The 16928-nt window shown below is 39.2% G+C and overlaps 1 protein-coding gene across 4 annotated transcripts in view; it reads right to left on the reverse strand.

The window, feature by feature from the left end:
* The window catches only part of SP4 (Sp4 transcription factor), an 83432-nt gene extending 66797 nt beyond the window's left edge, over positions 1 to 16635 (reverse strand). The window contains exons 1-3 of one of the 4 annotated variants that reach the window (XM_086694589.1): positions 16435 to 16633; positions 15898 to 16022; positions 13825 to 15379 (exon numbers count right to left, since the gene is read on the reverse strand). In XM_086694589.1, coding sequence (XP_086550715.1) covers positions 13825 to 15379; positions 15898 to 16022; positions 16435 to 16441 — 1687 coding nt within the window. In that variant the 5' untranslated portion in view covers positions 16442 to 16633. Of the gene's footprint in view, positions 1 to 13824; positions 15380 to 15897; positions 16023 to 16434 lie in introns of all 4 variants that reach the window. The other 3 variants (XM_086694576.1, XM_086694597.1, XM_086694582.1) reach the window with 3 other exon arrangements.
* Between the last annotated feature and the right edge of the window lie 293 nt (positions 16636 to 16928).

The raw sequence follows: 16928 nt of genomic DNA on the forward strand, positions 1-16928 counted from the left end.
AAAACAAGCATAGGAGTTAAGAACCCTTTTACTTAATTCATTCATAAAAGAACACTAAATTAATTTCGTTCCCCATTACAACACTACGGAAGAGGGAGGTCAGTCCCATGTTATTTTACAAGGAACACATCAAGCCTCGCAATAAAGATGCTGAGTACCTGATTGCTGAATTTAGGAATGTAGGCTCCCAGCAGAGAAGCCATGAAATGGATGAAAGCCTATCAAGAGGTTACCAGAACCATTTACCTGCCCTACCATTAAAATCAATATAGGTATTGACATCCTGCCAATGAGAACAAAAGATGACAGAAATTCTAGAAATAATAATTCAATGAGATTTAACTTTATAAAACTTCATTAATTAAATCACAACTAGGATAAAATCATATTACTGCTTCAACAAGCACATTATCATAATTTGTAGTATTTATGACAAATAATCTGTCGAATGTTAACGTCTCCAATTGGTTCATACGTAGATTTAAATATAAGGGAAAATGCAGAAGATTTAAAAACCACTTTAAGTAGAATCATTTCTCCTATATAAATTCAATTAGTATTTGTCATCATCTGCATCTACCCTTTTCTTCTTCCCTCTTCTTCCTGAACTCGTTGGCCTAGACATCCTCAACTACAACGAAACAAGGATTTTCCGCCCCCTCTCCCACTCCCACGCCAGGCATAGGTACCCACTTACCACAGCACAGATCACTATCTGGTTCCTACACTCCTGTGCAAAAGCAGCTCCGCTTCTGTGAACAAAAAGCTATGGTGACTTGACTCATTATTTACAGAACTGTACTAAACTCTCTCTGGCCGTATTATTAATTCAGAGGAACATAATAAATTCAGGGGGACAGAAACAACCCGTAAACTGTAAGTACTTTTGGATTCTCCTCAAAACTGCCCTCATTGCTAAGATTCTCACCTGCAATTTGTCCACCAAAACACAGGAAACAATCAGATGTGAGTTCCTTTTGTTTCATTTTACTAACCACTTTTCCTTTTATGATCGTAACTCTCGTTCCTTTTTTAAGTATGCATCTTGAATCTATTCCAAGGACCTATTGATCTCATTCTCCTATGAAATCAAAGTTCTCCTTCCCTCTAGTTTAGTATCAGGATTTTAATGTACCAAACGATATCCATCAATACGTAAGCAGAAAAATACCATATAGCATATAAGACACAGCTTCTGCCCACAGGAAGTTTACAATTCAACTTTAATGTATGTTAATATTTCTTGATCCCAGTCTGAAGTTTGCAACATTTGTAGAAAACTCCTTAAATCAATTTCCAAACTGCATGTAAAATCCAACATAACCTACAATGGCCCTCCTCAACCTGACCTGGCAAAATTTTAGTAATCCATTCCCAGCTCAGTTATAACCCTCTCCATAAAAACATTTCCAGAACCCTAGAAGAAAGCAGAACTAGTGTTTCTTTCCTGTGGGCTTCTACAACCTCACTCATAGCCTTTATTAACCAAATGCCATGTTGTAATTAAATTAACTATATATTCATCACATTCTATTGTCTCTAAGATGCAGGGATTGTAAGGAAAAAAAGATTCCACTAATTATAACATGCCTTTGACTGTAAGGTACATTTCAATTTTGAAGACGTTGAAATGTTAAAATAAAAAAAAAAGTATCTTTTGGCAGCAAAGAAATAAAATACAGTATGTCCCTGCAAAAGATCATATATTCTGAGAGCATCAAACATGTCTCACTTCATCCTCAGTTTCTCAATGCCTATTACAATACTTGATACAGAACAGAGAAAAAGAACCAGCAAATCTGATGTTTTTACCTAACCTGTTACCACTTCTTTGAGGTCAACATTCTCTGTACTAAAGGGAAGTTTGACAACCTGTGTTTTGTATTAAGCAACTTCACTGCCACAGTCCTTCTAAAGGCCACTGTGAATTCATGACTAAATTACTCCAACGACGTACTTTCTCCTGGGCTCCTAACTTTTCCACACTTTCACCTAGAGAGAAACACTTTAATAGTATCATTTGCTTCCTAAATCTTTCCATTCAATCGCTTTCACCCAGAAGATTCACGTGTTTGAAACTAACTTTTAGTATTATTTTGGCAGAGTCCCTTCTTCAACTAAATGTTAGGAAACAGTCCAACAAACACAACTTCTCTGAAGCAGAGGCGGCAGGCCGCTCACGTGGCATACCTTGAGCCTCTCTGTGAGACGGCTGGCTGCGATGGAGCACAGACGGATGGAGCACAGACGAGGGAATGCCACTCGCTGTGTTAGCCACACGCCTCCATGTGAGCGCTTTATGCTTTTCAAGTTTAGCCGCGTGGCTCAAGACACCTCTGTCTTCACTTCTCTATCTTCAGTCTCAAACGTCCACTTTCCAAACCAATCTTCGAGGCCTGGTTCAAGACCTATCTTCAACACTGAAAGCCTTCCTCGTTTACTCCAATCCACTGATTTCACTTGTCTCTGAGCTCTCAAAACTTGTTTTCCAGATCTCAAAACCTAGTATTGAAGGATAAACTCTCATATGCAACTGTAAATGCCCTGTAATTGTTTCATGAATGTAAGCCTCACCTCCCCAACATGAGCATCCTTTTAAGACAGGTGAATACTTTCGGAGTCTAACACAGACTGAGCATGCAGCACTTAGATCTCGTAAAATTAACATACTGCTTTTTTTTCCACCTATAGATACACCTCTCTCCATCCTTAGTTGCACTGCAAAGGTTTCTGATATTCCTTTTATACAACTTTCTTATCTGCATCTGATATTTAACTCCAGCTAATATCCGTATCAAAAACTACTCATTCTCCCACTTTACTACTTCACATTCAAGTGGATGAGAATAGAGACTTTAGCAGCTTCCAACTTTCATATATAGTTGACCCTTGAACAACATGGATTTAAACTGCACGAGTCCACTTACACGCAGATGTTTTCAATAAATTCAGTACTATAAATGTATTTTCTCTTCCTTATGATTTTCTTAATAACATTTTCTCTGGCTTAAGAATACAGTATATCATACATACAACATAAAAAATATGTGTTAAGTGACTCTGTTTATGTTGTAACTAAGTCTTCCACTCAACAGTAGGTTATTAGTAGTTAAGTTGTGGGGGAGTCAAAAGTTATATGCAAATTTTCAACTGTGTGGGGTCAGCACTTCTAAGCCGGATGCTGTTTAAGGGTCAACAGTATAGTTTTCTTCATAATAGTTAAGCTTTTTTGTACCTATTATGTCATCTTATCTTTGCAACTCTACGAGGTAAAAAGCGAAGGAATTAATATGACCATTTTACAAATGAGAAAAGGAACAAAACTCCAATTATAACATGTTTGTCTAGGATGGAAAAGCTAATGGGGAGCAACACCCAAGCAAAAATGTGAGAGTTCTAATTCTTGGTCCTGTTGTATTATAAATTTTAAAATGTTTTCCTGCTGCCTGCACATCTCCTCAAGCAGGCTGTGAGCACCCTGCCCAGGCACCCCCAGTATGATAAGGGGGTGGCCCCTGCCTTGAGTTTCCCTTCCTACCTTCCCCTGACTGGGACCTAGTAACATTTACATGCCTTTTCTTATGTACTCCATCCTGACCACCCAAGAAAAGCATCTGCCCATGGGTCCTCGCTCTCTCTGCTCCCCACCTGCTTGGCTGAGCCAGCTCCCTTGGTCTCCCCTCCCGTGTGATCCCCTCTCAGTGTACAGTGACAGTCTCTCTAGGACATGTGAGCATAAAAAACTTTTTTTCCTGTGCCTCTCCTGTGTCTCCTCTTTTGGCCACACCTGAATAGCACCTGGAACACAAAATACCTGTGCTCTAGGAAGCCTCTCAGTACTGATGTCTGCAGCAATAAAACTACTACTTACACCACATCACTCATGAAATAGATAATCGCTACTCCTAACTTTATTATTGTACCTAAGGAAAAGAGAACCTTCATATATCTCAAGTAACACTTTATTTAAAAGAGTCTCAAGTCTCAAATAATTTTTTGAAGTCTTTATCCTCTTTATTTTAGCAATGGGTTGTGGAAAACTGTGATTTTATCTTGACGTGAAAATATTTCAACGCACAGTGATCTTGCCTGATGGATTTAGTATTTTCTGCATAATTTTTAAAAAATTTTTCTTATGTTTATTTATTTTTGAGAGCGAGAGAGACAGAGCATGAGCGGGGGGGAGGGGCAGAGAGAGAGGGAGACGCAGAATTCGAAGCAGGCTCCAGGCTCCGAGCTGTCAGCACAGAGCCCCACATCGGGCTCAAACTCACAGACCACGAGATCATGACCTGAACCGAAGTCGGACGTTTTAATTGACTGAGCCACCCAAGTACCCCTGAATCTTTTTTTTTTTTTTAAACACCTATGTGCTAGATATTCTGAGCCAAAAAGAAAGACCTACTGGATCTGTTCACTCCACTGGGTAAATTAATAAATTCGAAGTTGTAAGTGCATCCAGAGTTTGAACTTTATTAGGATCCTAATTTTCCAAATGCTCTCCAATTCCACTAAAGTAATCACATTGTTGGTACTAAAGTGACAGTATCAGAAACATGACTAAACATGGCTAAAGAGCTACTGAGATGAAATATCCTAACTACAAATTCAATGTTGGACGACAAAGTACACGTTTAAAATACTAATGCTTTGCAGTCACCAAATAAAAGTGCAAATAACAGAAAAACATCTTAGAGTGCAGTAAGTCTACCAATGAAGAACAGAAATCTATTTATGAAGTAAAATATTACATTTATTGCTTAAGAGAATTCACCTTAATTATACTCCCTCTGTAATAAGAAAAATGATAAATGTGACCCTCAACCCCCACCCCCTAAAATCCTTAAATACTTGGTCAGTCATGTAAGTTTAACTAAGACTTCCAGAGAATTCTCACCATATGCTGGATGGAAGTACCCAGAATAGGACCACATAATCAAATATTCATAGAATCTTCAATTTTAGAAGACTTGCAGTTTACCTAATCAAACTTCCCATACAAGAAATTCTTCTACATTCTGCAGTGTCTCTGATAGATGGACATCCAGCCTTTAATACAGGAAGGTCACTACTTCATGAAACAAACCATTCCATTACTTTACAGCACTAGTCCATTTGTGTATATAGACATATTCTTCTATTGATTTCCAAGGGTCAAACAAAACAGATTAAAAAACAACAACAAAAACAAAACTTTTCCTATATCGAAAGACAGCAGTCACACTTCCTCTTGTTTTAACAATAAAACCCCCCACTCTTCAATGATTGCTAGTGTGAAATGTTTTCCGCACTCTGCATTCCAGGAATCCCTTCTGATACGCTTGCCAGTTTGTCAGTGTCCATTTAAAATGTGCCACAACTAGCAAAGCACACAATATTGCAGAAATGGTGTGACAAACACAAAGTAAAGGAGGAGCTTTACTCTACTCTTGATTCATATCAAGCCAATAAATCCCAAATCACCTTCACATGTCCTGCAGTCAACCTAGGTTTTTCATCTTGTAGGTACACAATTTCCCCTACCCTTTTAAACAGAGGATCTGTTGTATTTATCTTGCTAATTCTGACCCAGCATTCCAGACTATTAAGATCAGCTCGAATCTCAAGTCTATCCCCATCATAATTATTAGCAAAGTCTCCCAGCTTTGCCTCATCTTTAATTAAATAGGCCATCCTTCAGTACAGTATTTGAAAAAAATATTTAACAGGATTGTATCAAGGATAGAAACCTATGCCATTATACCAAGGACATCTACTGAAATAGACAATCATTTCTCATACAATTGAGAAACCAGGTATGAATGAGCCTTTAAAGACATCATGACTATCAATGCTGAAATCAAAATATATTGTGGCAGCATTATTTCTTTTCTATACTCATCTGAAAACCTTAGCAAAAGAATACATAAACCTAGTTTCTTAGTGAAGCCATATGGGTTCCCCATGATCCCTGAATTCCTTTTTAAATGCTCAGAAGCCAACTACTGGATAATTCACTCAGAGCCTTTGTTAAAGATGTTATCAAACTCATCTGTTTGCACTATAGGATGTTTTCAAACAGTGAGGTGCTTATTCATGCTCAATTTTTCCATGTGCATAATTTTTAAGTTACTGATACTGGCCTGAAACTGAATTTGAAAGTTCCTTCTGATCCTAGGATGGCATTTATCTGGATCATTCTAACTTCCAAAAAGCAAATAAATGTCCCTCATCTACTCACTAACTTTGCACAAATAATCTCAGTGAATACAGGTCCAGTTATTTTAGCTGGAACTGAATTTTTCTTGCTGGTTGACAGAAGCACAGCCCAGCAGCTGTCTTTTCTCCATATTACATCATTTTGCTCAGGCAATACGTGTCTTTTGCTGTGATCTGAAGCCTTACAAGTCGTTTAAAATTATTTTAAAAGCCTACTTTATTATGAGTTTCTGCTTTCCTAACATTATTCTTAAAATGTCAAGCTGCTCTTTGTTTTCATTCTTTTTTTTATAATGTTTATTTATATAATTTTGAAACAGAAAGAGAGAGAGAGAGAGAGAGAGAGAGAGAGAGAGAGAGAGAGAGGCAGAGTGCAAGCGAGGGAGACACAGAATCCGAAACAGGCTCCAGGTTCTGAGCTGTCAGCACAGAGCCCGACGCAGGGCTTGAACCCACGAACCACAAGATAATGACCTGAGCTGAAGCTGGACACTTAACCAACTGAGCCACCCAGGTGCCCCTCTTTGTTTTCATTCTGAATCCTTTGTCCTTCCTTCTACCTTCCACGTATACTATTTTAAAATCTGAGTTTAACAACAAGGTCTCCACACAGCCACACTAGTTTCTATTCACCATTTCTTTTACTACTTTTAGTCATAATTATCTGTCCGTGCTACAGAATGTTAGAGCTAGAAGAAACTTTAACTGCAGAGTCAGCATTTCAATTTTCAAAACCACTTACCCTTTACAGGTCTTAAGTTTACCCACAGACACAAAAGGATAAAAAATAGCCTTTACCTCTGAACTCATCCTTTTATCTTATGTCTCCTAAACAAAAGACTCGGAATCAATAGATGATTTTAAATCATGGCTCTACAACTAGGGCAAATTTTTTCTTTTTGTTTTTTTTTTTTAATTTTTTTAATGTTTATTTATTTGGGGGAGACAGAGTGAGAGTGAGAGAGAGAGAGAGAGAGAGAGAGAGACAAAGTGCTAGTGCGGGAGGGGCAGAGAGAGAGACAGAATCTGAAGCAGGCTCCAGGCTCTGAACTGTCAGCACAGAGCCTGACGCAGGCCGGAACCCAGGAAAAGATGATCATGACCTAAAGCAAAGTTGGACACTTAACCTACTGAGCCACCCAGGCACCCTGATTGGCAAATTTTCTTAAAGAAATTAAAACTCATGAGGCTATCTGTAAAATGGGCACAATCAGACCAGCTTACAAAGATATTGAGGATTTTAATGAAATAATATAAAATACCTAACCTAGCACCTAACAAGCTCTAAGGTAAACAATAAATGTTTGTTTTATTCCTCCACAAGTCTCATTTTAAAAAAAACAAACAAAAAACAAAAAAAACGGAGGCACCTGGGTGGCTCAGTCGGTTAAGCATCCGACTCTTAGCTCAGCTCAGATCATGATCTTGGGTTCATGAGTTTGAGCCTCCAGCATTGGGCTCTGTGCTGATGGTGTGGAGTCTGCTTGGGATTCTGTCTCTCCTTCTCTCTGCCCCTCCCCTGCTTGTGCTCTCCCTCTCTCTCTCTCTCTCAAAATAAATATACTAAAAAAAAAATTTGTTTTTAAATCGATACAGTAGCTTGACAGCCTGAGGATATGCTTAACCTACATATAGAGTTTACCAATCTCTTTAGTTCTGAATTTGCTCTTTCAAGAAAGTACAAAACAATGCGACTAAAATTCCAACATTAAGCTCATTAACAAGGCGACCTACAGAATTGTGCTTTTTACCAACACTCTAGTCAGTATACTAAAGCTGAATATCCAGTGACAACAGACAAAATCTATCTGGGAGAACACAAAGTCAAGCTAGATACTCTCCATCTCTGGTCCCTAAACTTCAACTATATTTACTCACTAGCAAAAGATCTGAATAACAAAGCCAGCAATAGAGCAGAAAGACAACTAGAGCAGCAGTCAAGATTCTAGTGCTCACTTTGCCCAAAAGTACAAGAAAGTCATTCAACTTTTCTGGGCTTCAGTTTCTACATTTCTAAAATACCAGTAAGGAGTGAGAGGGTAGGGGAGAGACGCTCAATTATCTTTAAGTTACCTTAATTATGGTTTCATTAAGCCTTTATCTCACCACACACATACATAAGCAATTTGTGGTTCAACAGGTTTCCCTTTGCCACAATCTGCTCATTCATTAGGTAGCAAACTGACAGGCATTATGAACATCCAATCGTAACTAAATCAAGAGAGTACAGAAAAGCCCACATAAAAGTATGGTTTGGTATCAGGCCAGGTTCCCCCTTTCGTTGTCAATTCTTACTATGTCATCCCCAAATACTTAATGTAGGACTATGAAACTTCTGAAAGCCTATTTCTGCTTTCACTTGTAACAGAAAAATACAAAATCCCTTTATAAATAGACTTTAGCAGTGATATCCAATGGCTACAACTGGTAAGCAATAACATCAAAGATCCTTTCAAACTAAAATTCTACCATCTTGTAAATCTATGTTATTTCTATGAGATCTATGTATAGCACTTTCCCCCTATCTTCTTTCTTAATCAAGCCTCCTTTTCCTTCTCTTCAACTTGCTTTTATGCCTACTCCAATATTCCTTAAGTATTACTTATTATATGTTTCCTGATTCAGATTCAAAAAGGAGATAATTGGGGTGCCTGGGTGGCTCAGTCAGTTGGGCATCTGACTTTGGCTCAGGTCATGATCTCGTGGTCTGTGAGTTGGAGCCCCGCATCAGGCTCTGTGCTGACAGCTCGGAGCCTGCAGCCTGCTTCAGATTCTGTGTCTCCTTCTCTTTCTGCCCCTCCTCCATCATGTCTCTCTCTCAAAAATAAATAAACGTTACAAAAATTAAAAAAAAAAAAAAGATAATTAAAACTCTATCTTCCCTTGCACCCCCCCCATTCTGAAATCCCCTAAAAGATGCCCTTTTAAAAATTAATGCGGCTCTACACTGGATACCTTTTCATCTTCCATGAAGAACTTAAAAATTGGCAATGATGTTGTTATGTCATCATCGACAAATCTTAAAGGTCATGCTATATGTTATCTAATGGGTAAAATCAACTTGGTAATTCAGAACCGAAATCACTTGTACAGGGTACAAGATGTAAGTTCTTCATAATGAATTCTACATGTAACAAACAGTACTAGAAGATTTTAGAGAAATAAAATTAGAAAAGCAAACCTGACTTTCTAAAAAAAAAACAAAAACAAAAAAAAAAATCCCCAAAAATTAACAACCAAACACAGCAGGCATACGTATAGCTCTACACACAAATATGTATATATGTTTATAAATCCATATACAAGTATAACACGTGTATAGATTAAGATGCCTACTAAGACAATCCAAATTAACAGAATAGCAAAAGAAATATTAGTATTAAACTTCAAGTCAATTTCTACTTTTAGTAGCTCTATAAAAAAGTATGGTGTGGGTACCTGAGTGACTCAGTGGCTTAAACATCTGACTCTTAATTTTGGCTCAGGTCACGATCTCAGGGTTGTGGGATGGAGCCCCACTTTGGGCTCTGCCCTGACAAGTGCTGAGCCTGCTTAGGATTCTCTCTCCTCTCTCTTCTCTCTCTCTCTCTCTCCCCCTTTCTCTCTGCCAACTCCCCCTGTCCCTACATTCTCTCTCAAAATAAATAAATAAACATTAAAAAAAAAGTTGATTGTACTAAAGTTTCCAAATTAAATATATATATATATATCAATTATTTTCTTTGGCCCCCATTTTCCCTAATTATGAAGAACTGGCCTTCCCATTGATGATCCCCAGGTTTCATACTTTAAATCCAAAAAGGTAAAGGAAGGTTGGAGAGTCAAGTTCTTAAAGGGCCAGCAACATCTTATCTTCAAGTTTGAACTTCCTTTGTGTAAGAATTAGCCTTAAAATGTTAATTACCACTAACATTGACAAAGAAATATCCATCCATCAAGCAAACACAGGTTCTTTGGCCAATTAAGGCCAAAACCAAAGAAAGTCACTAGCCAATGCAAGTTAATTACAGATTTAGATATCAATGGTCCCTACATGTTCTAAATTGTTTAAGAAGGTGTAACTCCTAATGTTCATTTTACCTAGGGCTCTTTGACTACCTGAGCACACTGTGCAAACTGGTAGTCCTTTTAGAACAAAAATCTTACTTTCCTCACTTAGTTAAAGGATGTTCTTAAACCAGAAAAATGATTCGTTACCTGTGCTCTTTAAAAGGGATTTCTGCTTTTCCTTCAAAGTCAAACTCATAATCCAACAAGGAAACAAAGTATATAAGTATGTAAGGGCAACATGTACTTAGTTCCTACTTAATTCCAACTAATTAAATGCTAGATACTCAGCCTGGAAAGTCAAGATTCTGAGAGGAGACCAAACCACAGAAACACATTATGTCGAATTCAGTACCATGGCAAGAGATTCCCCCTAAGTTGTCACTAACATTCTCTTTTCATAAAATCAAGTATGAAGCTCCCTAGCCTCAAGAACTGGTTTCATTTGATCTACCTTATCCAATTTTTTTTCCTATCCGTATCATCCAGAACCTTCCCGTATCTCCAAGAGTGACATGAGGATGGATGGCAGATAACTTTTAGCCCCTGGGTATTGACTGAGTCATTGCATTTTGTCAAAGCCGACTATTAAGAATTTTTTCAAGGGACACCTGTGTGGCTCAGTCAGTCAAGCATCCAGCTTCAGCTCAGGTCATTATCTTGCAGTTTATGAGTTCAAGCCCTGCGACGGGCTCTGTTTCTCCATCTCTCTCTGCCCCTCCCCTGCTCTCTCTCTCTCTCTCAAAAATAAATAAAACATTAAAAAAAATTTTTTTAAGAATTTTTTTCAAGCCTCGTAAAAGCTGTCATGAATATTTAGAACAAAAATTTTCTCCACGAATTAAACAAAATCAATACTATTTGGGGGAAGGAAATAGATATATAAAACAGTCAAAAAGTAACAAAAAGTAAATGGGGACACAAAGTAAAAGATCAGAACTTACAGGACTCATTTATAAAAGGGATATGTACGTACTTTTTGCTCATTCTCCCTCTTCTAGAGAGAGTAAAGCACCTGGTGTCTACTGTTGATGTCTTAAAAACTCAAAGCCAAAAGACATTAATGAAAATAAAGCCATTTCACCAGCTTCATTAAAACCACTCCAGGCCTTGCTCCCAATTTCAAACTGCTATCTTCTCCATCACCTTCTATGCCTTAATTCAGCAAACATTTGTCAAGCACCTACTATAGCAAAAAAATAAAGTAAAAATCTATGAACGAGTCTCAGATGAACTGCATTGACTTGCAAAAATTGGTACATTTCTGATCTTTGTAACATGGTTATCTTCTTAAAATGATTGAGCATATCTATTTGAACATAAACTCTTCAACATCAACAAAATTTAAAATCTTTGGTTTCAAGAGAAAAAATCCAACTACATAAAGTTTAAATTTCCTTATACACTTAAGCGACATTCAAATCATGTAAACTCTTAAAAAAAAAAAAAAACCAAAAAACCCAGAAAATGGAAGACTAAACATACCTATTGGGAGTACTCAGCATGTGGCTAGTCAATACATGCTTGTGAAATAAAAACTGTAAATTCTTTTTGTCATTAAAATCCATTCTTTGAGGCATACATGAACTAGGTCCAACACCCATCTGCTTCCACATTTTGCTTTACGGTTCACTAGTAATGATTAGATCCTTCCTTGGTTCTCAAATTTCAACGAGAATTTAGAATGACCTGGAAAGTTTATCTGATAGGCAAATTCCTTGACCACACCCCCAAAAGTTATAGTTCCAGAAAGTGGATGCTGCATTCATAATAATACAACATTCAAATAAATCTGAGTTAGGTGGTCAGAAGATCATACTCTTAGTATCAATGACTCACCCTCATGATAGACAAGGGGCTGTAACTGATACCAATGAGAGTACATAAGAATTGACTATTCCTGACCTAACTTATAAGTTACTCAATCCTCTTAAGCATAATTCACAACTAATGCTTAATAGGCAAATCAAAATTTAAGTGAACTAACTTTTGCTTTGATAATGCAAACTGTCAAACAATCCACCAAAAATAGATATTTTTCTCAAATACTTAAGATACTGTCAACGTTTAGGAAAAGAACAGGAAGAAAACAATCTATGGACTGTAATACAGAGAAACACTTATATAATTGTCCTGCAATAGTTTTAGGGGGAAAAGTACCACACTCAAAATACTCTTTGATTAGGTTACTGTCCTGTCAATACAAAAAGCCACTAATCACGTGGCTATTTAAATTAAAATTAAATGAATTAAAAATTCAGTTCTTCAGATGCACTAGCCACATTTTAAATGCTCAAGAGCCGCATATGGCTAGTGGCTAACACACTGGATAGGATGTACAACACTTGTTCATCACAGAAAATTCTACTGGAAAGATCTGGTTTAGAGGTTATGGGCATCTAAATATAACATGTAATCTCTATTCTTCCTGACAAGAGAGCTCTATTTGGCAATTTCCAATCATAAATATATACAACTACTTTAGGTATTAACTGTAAAACAAACAGTTTAGCATAATTTTTCTAGAACTTATTTCTAGAAAGGTCATTAAAAAGTGATGTGCTCATTCATATTATCAACATAAAAATATTTAACTAGAGACCTGACACTATCAAAGGCATGAAAACCACAAGTAGGTTTGCACCTAATCAGAATCAGTAAAAAGTGTTTAATTACTAGAAAACAAAAAGTATTAGGTAAAATAAGACAAGTCAAGAAAATTTAAAATACTTAGTAAGTCTAGTTTCACAAATACTTCAGAAATCTCTTTACATACATAACAAACAATTGCTTTATAATTGGTTTTTAAAACGACCTTACTGCAATTAATTCAAGTTAGTGACATTTTACTATTTTCATTCTTAATTGCTTTTCAACAACTTCACACTAAAAAATGCCTAAAAATAACAGAACCATAAGATTTATATACAATTTTATATGCGAATAACTACTAATACAAAATCCTGAGAAAATGCTGGTTTTAACAGAAAAGTAGACATAAAAAATTAATCAATTTGCAACTTAAAACTGTATCTCTAAACTGCATCAAAACCTAGTTTAAAACAACACTGTAAAAAAAACGCAAAAGCATGAGCAACGAGATGCTGAATGAGAAATAACTTCCAATTGAAGAAAAAGTTAGACTTATTACAAAGCCGAATTAAAACTTCAACAGATTCACAACCACGTATTAATTCAACTTTCAACCTACTTTCTTTTAAAGATACAAACATCTTTAACATCTTTTTTATTAGAGTTCTTTCTGAAGAGTTCAAGTGTATTCAAATATCTCTAAACTACAGAAGACAATTTTGATTCTAATCAGGAAGTTTTGCTCCATGGAAAAATAAGTTGATAAAACTGTCTAACAAATATAACTTCTACAACCTAACATTAAAACGTACAGACGCGAATGGGTCACACGATGACTAGTTACGGAAGTTAACATTCCTGTCATTTTAGATTCCCTGTGATTATGTTTATGTCAGAGGTCTTCAAATCTAAGTTAGCAAAGAAAAGCAGTAACTTATTAAAAACTGTATGAAAGGATCTTACAGAGAAAAGATTGTAGTAACTTACCTGCAACACTAGTGATTGTAACTGGAACTCCTTGAACTTGAACACCTGCAGCACCCAGGTTGGCAACACTCACTGTCTGAAGGTTAGGCACTGATGCAAGCTGGGCAGTATTCAAAGTTATTGGGGCACCAGCAACAGCCACAGGAGCAATTTGAGCAAGGGTTGTGCCACCACTTGAAGACACTGGGGTGATGGTTAATTGTTGGGATAACCCAGCATTCTGAACTTGCAAATTTGAAAGACTCTGAATATTCTGAACCTGTACAGTTTGCCAACTGATTTGCCCTGAAGGTGTTAAAGTTGGAGCCCTGATAAGCACCTGAGTCGGATTTACTGCTTGAAGTTGAACATTCTGCAAAGGCTGCTGCTGGATGGTCTGAATTGTCTGCCCTGACTGAAGTTGAAATGACTGCGGCGGAATAGCCTGAATAATCTGTTGCTGAGGCTGTTGGATCTGGATCTGCTGTAAGATAGGCTGGCCTACAATCTGCACCTGCTGAAGAGAATTTGATTGATCCTGTGTGTTCTGTATTCCATTAGACTGAAGCTGACTGGAGCTCTGCGCTTCAGACTCAGTAGCAGCAGGTGTTTGAGATTCTTCAATAGTGCGTTCAGAACTACTGGCTGATGTGCTTGCATACTGGCCCGTGTCTGCTGAGCTCACTAACGTGTCACTGCTTGTCAGAGACGTCGAAGCAGTGGTTGTGCAGGTAGTGGAGGAGGAGGGAGATTCCGGCATAGTACTGGCAGAAGCGGTGGTAGTGGTGGGTGTGGAAACTAACTGACTCCCGTTGGAAGTCCCACTATCAGTAGTAGTAGCAGGCTGGCCAACCTGTCCAGTCCCTCCTCCAGCAGTCACGTTGTTTATCACTGGCAAAGCTAAAGTCACTCCTCCAATGTTAATTGGTAGGGTTGTTACAACTTGAGCCTGAGTACCAGGAAGGGTCTGTAATTGCAGTGGTATTGAAACACCAGGTCTAATTTGGACTGGAACGGTCTGATTTGCCAGGTTTTGAGCAAGAATATTCCCAGAAGCTGTCCTGTTAGCAGCTGTGAGTATAGCTTGATTATTACCTGCAGAAATGAGCTGGATTTGACCCTGCAAATCCTGTAGAGATGAACTACTAGCTGGATTGATTTGAATCTGCTGGCCTTCCACTGTCTGAAGTTGTGGAATCACTTGGTACTGGACACTACCACTCGGATTTTGTACTTGTATAACTTGAAATTGACCAGGGGCGGAAGAATTACCTGATTTCGTTTTTGTAGGAGATGCACTCCCGTTATTACTGCTGGAAGAACTAGATGAACTAGAAGCTGGCTGAGAAACGTTATTTTCTTTTGAAGCAGGAGGAGTGGAGGCAACAAGTTGCCAAGTGTTTCCAGCAAGTTGTGTTGTTACCAGTTCTAGCTGTTGTGGTTGATTTTGAAGTTGCACCAATCCTTGGCTTGGATCTATAATAATTTGTTGTTGTCCAGTTGCTTGATTTTCACCAGGAGTCCCTATTTTGCTGCAAGTAGCTGCCAGTAAAGCCAGAGGAGAGGGCTGAGAGTCCTACCCAAAAATGGGATGATAAAGCAAAGGGGGAAAAAAAAGTGGGCGGATTTAGTGGAGGCCAGTAGATGGAAGGGGTCTGTTTGTTTGTTTATTTATTTATTTATTTTGACAGCTCTACATTTCAGAACTTACTTAGGCAATGACAGAAATCAAAAAGAAATAGTAACAAGAGCAAGAAAATAGAGGAAAAAAGGAAACAGATACTGTAATATAAAGTTCAAATAAAAGGAAATTTCTAAGAAACTTTTGTAAAGTATATTCTCATAAACTCAAAATGCCCTTGGGAAAATACACACCGTTTTCTACTGGTCTGAGTTCCTGATGTAATTTTAAACAACGTTATCCCTTAAACATGTGAAATCTTTATGAATTTACAATTTAACTTCCTCACTCTCAGAAAGATGCTTTGAGTGGATGAACATTTGTATTCTGTTCTTCAGTTCTGGGCAATTAAAGGACATAACTCCCTCTCTCCCCTTACGTTTCGTGATGAATTTTTTTATGTTTGCTTTTACCTGGGAGCCTGAGGTTTTGGGTTTTTTATTGTTATTCTCTGGCTCAGAGGTTTTCCCTCCTTCTGTAGCCATCGCCGCTGCTGCTGCTGCCGCCGCCGCCTCCTCCTCCTCCTCCTTCTTCTGATCTGCAACAAACCCCCCCCCCCCCCACGACAACAGGTTATTAGGATTATTATTATTCGTCTTCCCCCTCTCCTCCTCTTCCCCTCCCCCCGAACATTAATCTCCATAAACCCGCGATCCACGCACACCGGCAGGGGGTGGGGGAGAAGGAGGGAAGGGAGGAGGGGGATATCACAAAACGTGGTTTGAAACCCGACCCATCCGCTCCAGAGCAACACCCAGAAGGTTGTTCTCTCTCAGACATTAAGACAAAACACAACCCTCCTTCCCTCCCCCTGATACCCTCCCTTCCTCTCCTCCTCCCCTTAAAGCATCTCAGCGGCCCCGGGGGAGGGGGGAGAACCGAGCAGGGTCTGGGGAGGGAGGGAGGGAGGGAGGCGGTGAAGGAGACCGAGGGGGGTGGAGAATACGTACCGCTCATCCCGCATTAACAGGACAAACCCTCAGACGGAGACACAGGGATAGAGGTGGGTGGGGGTGGGGGCGAGGCGGGAGGAGAGGCCGGTCCCGCCCGCCCGCGGTGGCTCGGAGGAGGCTGTAGCTGGCACAGGCTCTGCCTCTTTTTCCGCGAATGGCCGCCGCTGGGCTGTGGCGTAGCAGCTCCTCTCTCCGCCCGAGCCCGGCTGACTCGCCCTTGATTGACAGCGGCGGCGCGCGGCGCGGGCGGCGGCGAGGGCTGGGGGCGGGGCCAGGGCGGTGCGAGCCCGGCCGACTCCCCACCCCCCTCGGCCTCTCTCCGCCGGAGCCGCCGACTCTCCACCCCTTCCCCCAGCGGATTGGCCGCCGACCTGCCGGGGGCCGGGGCGCTGGGGCCGCCTCCTCTCCACCCCCTTTCTCGGGGTTATCCTTTCAGCCGCTCTTCTTTTCCTCCTTTGGCTTCTCCGGTACTCCTTCTCTCGGCGTTCTAG

The sequence above is a fragment of the Puma concolor genome, chromosome A2 (genome assembly GCF_028749965.1).
Source record: "Puma concolor isolate L17-30 chromosome A2, mPumCon1.1.hap2, whole genome shotgun sequence".
Taxonomy (NCBI): domain Eukaryota; kingdom Metazoa; phylum Chordata; class Mammalia; order Carnivora; family Felidae; genus Puma; species Puma concolor.